This window comes from Phaethon lepturus, unplaced genomic scaffold (genome assembly GCF_000687285.1).
Source record: "Phaethon lepturus isolate BGI_N335 unplaced genomic scaffold, ASM68728v1 scaffold53353, whole genome shotgun sequence".
In the NCBI taxonomy this organism is placed as follows: Eukaryota; Metazoa; Chordata; class Aves; order Phaethontiformes; family Phaethontidae; genus Phaethon; species Phaethon lepturus.
The window spans coordinates 1-10,676 of NW_010532266.1; the positions used below are offsets into that span (position 1 = coordinate 1).

Below are 10,676 nucleotides of genomic sequence, written 5' to 3' on the forward strand. Positions count from 1 at the left end.
CTGTCGGCCCGGCGGGGGCCGAAGGGCTCAGTTTTCCCCCAAACACCCACCAGTTTCGTTAGTATTTTATGTTAGACCTTACAAAGACCAAAATATAAACAACATGGCTTGAGGTTTCCAGGCAAGCTTACGTTAGATACCCATGAAAGCTTAGCATGGCCTTCAAACATGTCTCCTTTGAAGAGAAGGGAAGGAGACCCTGCTAGCGAGGAGCCCTCCTCACAGACCTATGTCTAGCTAGATGACAGGAGACACTGGCAGCAGCGGGGTCTGTGATGCTGCATGGCTAGAGGGGGGGCAGCCACTGTTTAGTTGCATCTTCATGACAAGGAGATTTGGGAAGGGTCTGTAGGGTCCAAAGGAGATGATCAAAGGTCTGGAGAACCTGCCCTACGAGGAAAGACTGAAGGAGTTGGGTCTTTTCTCCCTGGGGGGACCTCAGCACAGTGTTCCCTGTACTAAAGGGCGTCCACAAAGAGGATGCTGGCTCTCTTTTTCAGAAGGAGCCATGTGGAGAAGACAAGGGGCAATGGGTGCAAATTGCACCAGGAGAAGTTTCTTCTCAAAATAAGAAAGAAATTTTTTACAGTGAGAACCATTATTCACTGGAACAACTTTCTCTAGGGATGTGGTAGAGTCCACATCACCAGGGGTTTTCAAGACGTGATGGGACGGGTGCTTGATAATCTTATCCAGGCTCCCTTTCCTACCAGAGGTTGGACCAGGTGATCCTTCGAGGTCCCTTTCAGCCTGGACTGTTCTATGTGACCATTGTTCATAAAACTATTAAAGTTTCTCATGGCAGCAGTCCTGTAGTCTTAGGAGGTTGGTTTGTTTGAAGCTTTAATTACCCTATAATTAGATTTTTTTTTCCTAATATCTAATTTCAATCTCCTTTGTTGTGACTTAAGCCAGCTACCCCTTCTTCCACCCTTCCTATATACTAAGAGCAACTGATCTCCTCCTTAAAGCAGCATTCTGTCTATTTGAAGACTTCCTCAGTCTCTCTTCTTCTAGGCTAAGCACCACCAACCACTTGGTTGTGATCATAGATACAATCATAGACCCTATTTTCTAAACTTTTTTGCGATCTCTGACACTGATTGTATCAGTTCTTGGAAGGTTATAAAAGCGAGAGGTCTCAAAGAGTCCCCTCACACCTACAGCAGAACTGCCCTAAGGTCAGTGGCGTGACTCCCAACTTTCACTGGGGGGAAATCTGTGCTGGGATGAGCACATCTGAAAACAAGCTTAATTAGGAATGATTCAAATCCATTAGCATAAAGATAAAACTCCAGGTCTTTTGAATTAGGAGTTTTAGAGGAGGGGAAGATATCAGTAAATAAAGCACTTCTGTATCATTCAGAGAGGTTTTAAAAGTTATTTATTAAACATTCCAGAGATTATTGTCCCTAACTGGAAGAAATCCATGCTTTGAGAAATAAAGGAAATATGATCATAATCAAATTAGCCATTATGATTTTCAGAGTGATTAAAACCAAGCTAACAGCCATCTCCAGTATAAAAATAAAATTTCTAATACTAAGATTTTTAAAACATGATGTACGACGCAGCTCGTGTTTTGTAGAGGAGAATTTGCACTGAGGTCCCAGGCTATCGCTTCAGTAGCATTTCCTTCCAGTCAAATCATGGTGGGTTTTCCCTATTCTTCCAGAAGCTTATATATTTAGAAACAATATCATAATAATAATGAATGTCACAAGAAAAAGACTGAAATAGTGTGGCATGAGAGAGGAGTGCATGTCCTTAGATTACAAACTCCACAGCTCAACGATGGTATTTTTACCTTTTGTTGATCTGAACCATAGCTGAGGTTATCTGTCTTTTCTTCAGAATAAATAATAAATAATGGTAATAAATACATTGGCTAGAGAGTAGGCTATCTAATGGAGGAACAAGGAGAGACCATGGGACACTGAATCCTTCTTTTTAACCTAGGTTCCAGTGTGGAAAGCAGTGAGAAGAAGAACTTTTGCCTTCTTATTAAGGATTCAAATTTAAGTTGAGCACGTGTTAATGCCTTTGTCAGTGATTCCACTGGGAACTGCATGTATGTGAACTGTTGCTGTTTGCACTGAGACCAACTCCACAGGTCCAGGAGACATATTTGGCATTATTCATTTCTCTTGGGTCGAGTGAGGTTGGCTTGACCCTCAGATCTGGCTCTCTGAACTTAATCTAATAGTCAGCAATGCTGAAAGCGTAAAATTCCTCCTTTTTCTGATACCTTTTAAATCATACAATTATCCCCTAAAGCCCAAGTAAACGGTGACTCTTATATGCTCTTTAATTTGGCAGAGGACCAAAAGAGATCCTTTTGTTGGCCCAAGCATTTCTTCCTGTCCCTCTGGTAGTCCATGGCTTAGTCTCCATGGCCCAAGTTAATTTGTTTTAATAATTGCTTTCTTCTGTTCCCCATTGAAGGTGGCACTTTGCTACCACCAGGTGAACAGGAACTTGTAGAAGAAGTCGTGCGATTTGAAGCGAAAACCTTTTTCAGCAACGTGGGGCTGAAAGGATATTTTGTACCCCTTGGCTTCAACATCCATTTGAATGCAGTCCAGCAGATCAGAAATACTTGGTGCTGCTTTCCAGGGGCCAAACTTCACCACAGATTTTTTATCCATGTCCAAGCTGTTCAAGGCATCCTGACATCTGGCTGAGTCCTCCTCAGTTCTGACCACGCACACGATGACGCTGGACCGGCGGGATGCCACCGCTTCTGCCCTCGCGATGCGGATCATCAGTTCGATGTTCTCGCTGTAGTTGGGTACACGAGCCAGAAACTGCTTCCTCGCCACGAGCTCCCCAAAGATCTGTGGGGAGTCCTCTAGCTGCTTGATTAGAGGTTCAATGTCGTAGAACAATGCCTCCTTGTAGACATCCTGGATGCACTGGGTGGGCACTTGGTTACTGCGTAGGTACTCCAAGATGTATTTGAAATAGGTGCCTGGCCTGTCAATGAAGAACCTCCCTTCGGAGTCAGTCCTGAGTTTGGGCTGGCCGGTGAACATCTCTGCCAGCTTGGAGCCAGGGTGTTTCTTTAAGGTGCTCAGCGTTGTCGTGTACATCTCCCCGCCGACGTTTAACTCCACGATTGGTGACAACTGCAAGTATCACAAGGGGACAAAAAGCCATGTGCATTACCTGTCTGAGGCTGTCAACATGGAATTGTCAAGGAAACAGAAGAAAAATGTGATTGTAGCTGGAAATTGGAATGACGATGTGAAGAGTGGTATAAGCACCCAGCCCTTGGGAGACAGATGGGAACATCCACCACATTTATTGCTAAAAGAAGATGCAGGATGTTTATACAGCCCTCATAACCAGAGCAGCAGAGACTCGAACATTTCTAAATGGCTGAGACCTCACTTCATCTTTGGGATGTAGAACAGTGTCATTTTGCCGGTGGGGAAGAGGGACAAGGAGTACCCTGCCCAGGGAAGCCATCAGTGATGACAGGATTTGACGCTGATCTCCTAAGTGCCACACAAGCATTGTCCCTGCTGGCCCCTGTCCTTCCAGCGAGAGCAACCTGAGCTCTCACCCTCCCCACGTGCAGAGGGACAAGGACCAAGCTCAAAGCCATGCAACTCCATTCTTCTCACCTGAGCTGGTGTTTTCTCTTCAAAGGAGGAACTAAAGCTCTTTGAAACTTTAGAAATGTCTGGAATTGGCTTCCTCTTGTCTGGGGTTTTAGTTATAAATGCTGAAGAAAGACACAAAAATCCAGCATGTCAGAAGTAGAGGACAGAAGCTGTTTAGCAAAGCGCTTCAAAAATGTCTGATAGCTTTAGCTAGGAAGTAAAGGAAATCATTCATGCAACTGACATGGATTTAAAAAGGAAGACTGTAAAGTTTGGATTTTTGTTTGGATTTATTTCATTTCACCATGCACTAACACCACTGCTATATGAAACACATTGGAGGAGGTCCTGAATGCCCAGAAAGCTGGATCTGGTGTCCGGTCTGACCCTCCTGACAGTTCAGTGCTGAAGAATTTTAACACTTCACTCCCTTTGGACTCGGTCATTTTTTATAGTACTCAGCAGAGAAAAGGAGAGGGAAGCAAGCAGGCAGTTATTTTCCCTCCTGCCGTCACTGCTGTAGCGCAAGTCACATGCCTGGCCGGAACCACACCTGCCATTGGGAAGGCGTGAGACAATAAACAACCTTTTTTTCCAGGAGCTCGCCTGCTCCGTCTTGGAGCCGATCACGCAAGAGTCTGCTTCAGTGCTGCTATCACATGCCTCAAGTGAAGCATATACTTAAGTGCTTAGCTGGATCCCGCAGGTACGGGCCAATGGGATGACGTGAGCTGATCTCACAGCTCACACCAAGAGAAGGGGGAGCTCCTGCTGCCCTCTCCCCTTTCCATCCTTGTACCTACCTACGGGCTTCTGTTGCTCACCTCACACCAGCTCTGCTTCTCGTTTATCTTACTGAGCTGAATTGGCTCACAGGGGGTTTAACAAGCAGAAATTTGCTAACAGCTTAGGCAAGCCAGGGAAAAAAACAGAAGATTGAGGCCAAAGACCCAGCTGGAATATTGCTTTGCCCTAGTGTGGGTGATTTCATCTCGAGGCCAAGCATTTACACTGGGCCCAAGGAGACATAAAAAATCTGGTGATTTCCACCCACTGAAGAACATAGCTCAAAGCTGTTTCTGTAGTAAAGCCTCTCAGTTAGGAAATTTACCTTTAGTCCAAGTGATAACAACAGCTTTCCCTGGCAGGGATTATTTGACAGGAAAGTCTCATGTGTTTGAGTTCCTTTTTCAGATGGCAGGTGAGATATTTTGTGCTCTTTGTCACTAATACAAATGGATAACATGTTCTTCATTAGTACAGTAGCCCAAGTAACCTTATGTTCTCGGATCTGGATTAACGGTTTTGGCCTGGGACCGAACTGGTTCCCAAGCAGACTGGGAGTACTGGCACCAGCTGATTCCCAGCTCTGTAATTAACCAGCAAGGTGACACTTAGGAAGTCATTCCACCTATCTGTGCCCCAGTTTATTAATCTGCAAAACCGTTACCTCCTTGGAGAAGCATTTTGCAACCTATACCTGAAAGGTGCAACACAAGGAGGTTGGATTTGTTAAAGACAGAGAGGTTGGGGGGAGAGGCTGTACAGCTACAGCAGAGAAAGCAAACTGGTAAGCAATAGCCTGAGGGCAGAGGAGAGGACAAGGAAAACATCACCTGATCTCGCCACTAATTTCTGCCTAGTAATATGCTGCTTGCGTTGAGATTGCCGTTTGTTTCCCTTAGAGCTAGAAAAACTACTGCTCCCAGCTGATGATTCTGCACGTCTACAGCAACAGGGCAGCTTTTGCATCATTAGAGACTCTGAGAACTATTGAAAACCCCCAAAACTCATAACAGGCTTTTATTTAGGGATCTGAAATATTCAAGTTCACAGCAAATTATTTCCACCTCTTGTCAAAGGAGAAAAAGAACCACTCTGGTTATTTGCTGCTGCCAGATCTTGTATGTCCTTCTGTAAGCACAGTGGTGCAAAGAGGTTAGAGTCAGGCACCACTTCTTACCTGGACTCCTCTTCTTGGTGACATATCTGGCGAGCCCTGGTGTCTTCGGAATAGCAGATGGGAGGAAAAACCCCCTCTGATATAGCCCAAAGGGGATTCTCTGATCCCACAGGAGGAAACTGTGCCCCCGAGCCCGTACCTTACTCACCGTATGCAGGCTGCCGGTGACCTGCTTCCCAAGGGGCTTGTGCTCCGACGAAATGTTCATCTCCCCCGGGGAGGTGACGGCTCAGCAGTGTGGGAAAACCTGCTGCTCAGTGCTCAGGTCCTGCCCCACACGCAGGATGGCTCCTTTTGCTGTGCTCCAGTCCTCTCTCGCCTGTTTTTTTTTTTCAGTGGGTCAGGTTTTTTCCAAGCTCCCAGCGCAGCCGCTGCCCTAGAGGCCCCAGTTTGCTCCAGGCACAGCCCTGGTACAAGTTGCAGGTGTAGGGAGAGGGGAGGGAACAGCCTGAAAGCTGAAGTATTTGCTCATTAGTTTTCTGGCAACCAGGAAGGTGCAGGGTGGATTCGGGCTGGCTGCCAGCACACACCTCCTGTAATATTACCTGTGCAGTGACTAAGAGCCAAATAATTCTTTCCGAAGGAGGCACAGTGCCCAGAACACCTCTGAGGAGCCCCGCAACGTGTGCCTCCGTGACCGTGTCTGCCTTATGAATCAGTTCTATCAAAACCAGTAAAGATTTTCACAGTTTTTGGCCTCCATGTGCTGCTGTTTTAAAGCAAATTTTATCCCAAACCACCTCATTGATCCCATTTGTCATATGTATCGACGTCGGATCAGGGTGTCTACAATCTGTCCAAGGTGGTGGCATTTTTTTCCTTGCCAGTACAATCTCTGGGCACTGAGTAATTTGTGCAAGGTAAATAAGACCAAACCTGAATCTCTGCTTGAGCCTGAACTATTCTTTTCAATTGGTCATAAATATTTGATTAGTATCTTTGCATGATATTATTTTCTAATACCGTGTATCCACCAAGTATCGAAAGAGGAGAGCACCACAGATTCAGCAGTAGTGGGACTGTTTCTCACAACACTGAAACACATGGGCATCTGTGTTCATTACATTTTTTAAATGCAGAGGTTCAAATCAGAGTGAGCCTAAATATAACCTCTCCAGAACCATACTAAAGGTCTGCAGAGTCTCCTTGCTTTTATTCTCGCTGTTTCTGAATGCACTGTTTCTTTCAAATTTGTCTTCAGGCCACTCATCACTTCTGTGTCTTTGTTCCATTACGGTGGCAAGATTGCTGTGGTCATGATTGTCCAGAGGTGTAAGTCATGTTTGCAATGAGAGTCAATACCTTCTATTAGATTAGCTGATATAGATGGATAAAAACATCCATGCTTTAGGGCACATGAGGCTTTCTCAGGTCTATCAGCTTCTGTTTCAGCTTGCTTGGGTTTTTTTCCCATTTTTTCCACAGTTTTCCAGTTTCTATTGGTCTAAAAAAACCAAAGTGTTATCTTCTCTACCAGCTTTGCCTCACTCTCATTTCAAGCGACTTCCTGATATCAGCAACCAAAGGGAAAAATCTCAAATACAGCGCTTCCTAAAAAACTTCCTGGGGGATATTTTGATGGTGAAAAACAACAACATGGTATATAAGCAAACCATTTGCACAAAATCTGCATTGTGCTTGTGGACACCAGCTTTGCTGGTTTTGCATCCTCCATGGATTTTGCTGGATCTATATCTTCCCAGAATAGAGCATCAATCTGACCAGAAGCTTGAAGCACGGAGCAAAAACTGTTATAATTTGCACTGATTCACTCTCCTTGAGAATAAAGCCAGTCCTCACCCAAGGCACCATCAAAGCTGGACCCAGATTCTTTTGAATGCTTTGTGCATTTGGGTGAAGGTCTCGTCAAACCCAACTTACATTTTGCTTGTGCTGCCATAAAGCATCCTGAGGGATCCTATCTCTGAGTTATCTCTGCTTCTTTTGACTAGAAGGGTTGAATTTTCCCTTTGCCAGACCAGAAGAATTAATAGTGCTGGATGCACTAGTGAGGTCTGCTTGGGAGCCCAGGTTTTGTGACCTGTGATAATTTTTTAAAAATCAATGGTTATTGGAAAACAGGGAGGGCTGGAAGATCTGCATGTTCTGGGCCTTTGATTCCTGCAAATCCCATTCTTTGTGCTGTCTCACAAAATATCCTGGATATAAGTGACAGAGGTTTAGTTCAGACTCGTTCTATACAGCACGTCTTTGACGCTGGAGGTGATAACCTTTCCTTCTGCAGCTGCAGAACTGGATAGACGGGTGGACCGTCACCTCTCTGCTCCCACAAGCTTTTCACTAAAGGAAGGGTGAAGAGCAGTAGCGGAGGTTACTTTGTTCAAAAGCTCATCTGGAAGGTTTCCCCAAGCCAAAATCAGGGGTGGCTGGTGGGGTTTGAGGCCAAACCTTCAATACAGCAGTGCAGATCCTCCACTGCAGCAAAAGGACTAGTTGTTAGCTGATGTCTGCGACTCTTTTCTACTGCTACACCAACCACAGCTGGTCCTTCAGTCTGAGGAACATACTGGTCTGGTTCCCCCACTCTTTTATTCCTTTTTTATATCTTGGCCACTTTTACTGGCACATTATGGGACAAAGAATCAGCCTGAAAGTCTGTGAAGTATTTTGGCTGGAAGTCACCATGTATGTGAAAAGTCTGATTGTTATTATTTGTGCTTCTTCTGGGACTTTTTAATCCCACCAATTTCATGACTTGCTTTAAGATGGCAGTTTTCCTTCCTGCTATACAAATTACTCCCAGTTGGATTTTTTCCCACTTTTCAATAAGGATTTGATTTAAACTGCCAAATTCATCTGATCTCAAAAGAGGCCTTGGGAAGAACATCTCACAGCCCAAGCCATTGGTGTATCACTGCCTGCCCATGGGGATTTGGTGCCTTTTTCTTAGGTGGTCACACCAGAGGTGGCATTGTGGATTACTAGGACCGACACATCTGACCTGCTTGGTGTCACAGCTTTGCTGGGCAGGCATCCAACTCTGCATCAAAGCCCTCTGTGCCTGCACTAAGTGGAAACAGTCGCTCTTGCAGTTTGTCAGTCCTCCTTTTACCCCACAGTCAAAGCCATGCTGAGGAAACCAGTGGGTGGGGAAGCCACCCGTGGAAAGCAGAAGTGGGATCAGGGTTTTGGAGGGAATTGGAGGAGGCAGCTCCGACAAGGCTCTCAGCAGTCCATGCTGCTGGTAACAGCTCGCTGAGACTGGTTTGAGTTTCATTCTTTCCTTGTAAAGGAAATAAAATGCCAAGACCGTGAAAGTCTCCATAGCCTTGGGCGACCAGGGACCTGGGATTCCCACAACCAGCAGTCCCATTGTAGCTGCTGCTCCACACCCCCTGGAGTGGTCTTGGCCTCTGCTGTGCTGTTTCAGGGAGGTTAGTGGGGATTCTCCCTTTCAGGAGTGGGTTTTGATTTGTATTAAGCTGGAATTTTCACCCAGGATCTCTGTTGGGCTTTGTGTTTGTTAGCAGTTGGCCTGGATCCCTGAAATCCTTCATCCTTTGTGCCTTTTAAAGCTGTGTCTGATGCACCGATGGTCAGTTGGGGATCCCCCTGCTTGCTGTCGAGCAGAGAAAGAGAGCTCAGAGGAGGTTTGCAGAGGAGATCAAGCAGGATCAGCAAGGTCCTGTCCTCAAAGATGAGGCTGTTGAGACCTGTTGGAGAGGCCGGCTGACCAAATGGGTCATGGAGCCATGAGAAGGACAAGGAAGAAGAACCAGTTAGATATTCTTCATTCTTCTCCCAGCTCCTTGAGCACAGCGATGCTTCAAGCCTCCTGCCTATTCTGGCTACTGGCCCTGACATTTCTTTTGTAGACATTTCAAAAGTAGATTTTCCTCTGCTCACATGTTTTTTTTAATGGAAGAGGGATATTTCCAAGACTGTAAGCTCTTTCAGGCAGGGACCATCCTTTCACTGTCTTTTCAGAAAGGATTAGCCTGTGCCTGGACCTTGTTTGAGCAACCACAGTATGAATCATTAGAATAATCATACTAATGCTGAGAACTTTGTGTCTGCCAAGGAATGAGTAACTTGACAATGGCTTTGTGGAGAACAAATATGTGGTTTTTGAAAATTGTGTAAGTATGTACATAACAATGAACTGGAACATCTCTATGCTTGTACATACATCAGTTTCGGAAACAGTATTATCCATAAAAGCATTTTTAACAGATTTCCTTAGCACATTGAATTGGCAGCTTCTATTCAAGAGAATTAGATCAACAACATTCAGATTTGGGTTTTATGCCCTAGTACATGTAAATACACTAAATCCAAGGGGAAAAAAAAGAATTCTTTCTTAAAGCATGAAGGGAAATAAGAAGTTTGGATGTGGGGAAGCAGCTGGGAGCAGCTCCTGTTTGCCTTTCTCCTCTTGTTCCCTCTTCTCCAGTATCTCAGTTTCTCAAGGGGATAAAGCCCTTTTGCTCTGGACCGTTTGCCTGGAACATGGAGGTGACAATCCATAGCTGATCTCCACCCGTCATGGTGTATTACAACCACTTAGCATTATCACTGCTGGGCATGATGATAAATCGACGGAAAGGGCACCAGAAGTAGCTGATTCCCAGGACTCATCTGCTGCAGGGCATCTCAGTGGAGGAGATTGCTGTGGAAAGCTAGGGAATGAGCCAGGTTATTTTAAACAGCGGTGGATGGATTAGGAAAGAGGAGAGGCAACAAACTTGGCGCAGCTCTTCTGAATGCCCATGCGGATAGTATTTGCTCCAGCTGGGACTTGGCAGGACATCCCAGTCTCTGTCCTGGAGTTTGCCAGGGGATGCACCAGGACAAGCCAGGTCTCTTGCAAAGAGCACAAGAAAAACAGATTTTTTTTTTGTCTTTTGAAGCACAGAATCACACAGAATTACAGAATCACTAAGGTTGGAAAGGACGTTCAAGACCATCAAGTCCAACCATCAACCCAACACCACCATGCCCCCTAAACCATGTCCTGAAGTGCCACATCCACACATTTTTTGAACACTTCCAGAGATGGTGATTCCACCACCTCCCTGGGCAGCCTGTTCCAATGCTTGACCACCCTCTCAGTGAAGAAATTTTTCCTAATATTCACATTCGCT

The 10,676-nt window shown here is 45.4% G+C and overlaps 1 protein-coding gene across 1 annotated transcript; it reads right to left on the reverse strand.

Annotated features, from left to right (window-relative positions):
• Window positions 1-2,292: 2,292 nt before the first annotated feature.
• Window positions 2,293-5,779, reverse strand: KCTD14 (potassium channel tetramerization domain containing 14). Its single transcript, XM_010284775.1, has 2 exons — window positions 5,720-5,779; window positions 2,293-3,128 (listed from the first exon to the last, which is right to left on the reverse strand). Exons 1-2 carry the CDS (start codon window positions 5,777-5,779, stop codon window positions 2,457-2,459), a joined length of 732 nt encoding a protein of 243 aa, XP_010283077.1. The 3' UTR covers window positions 2,293-2,456.
• Between the last annotated feature and the right edge of the window lie 4,897 nt (window positions 5,780-10,676).

Bases quoted from the DNA above. Each gene is read 5' to 3' on its own strand.
- KCTD14 (XM_010284775.1), bottom strand. From the start codon at position 5,779: ATGAACATTTCGTCGGAGCACAAGCCCCTTGGGAAGCAGGTCACCGGC. The intron at 3,129-5,719 runs GTGAGTAAGGTA...TGATACTTGCAG, and splicing joins TCACCGGCAGCCTGCATACG to TTGTCACCAATCGTGGAGTT.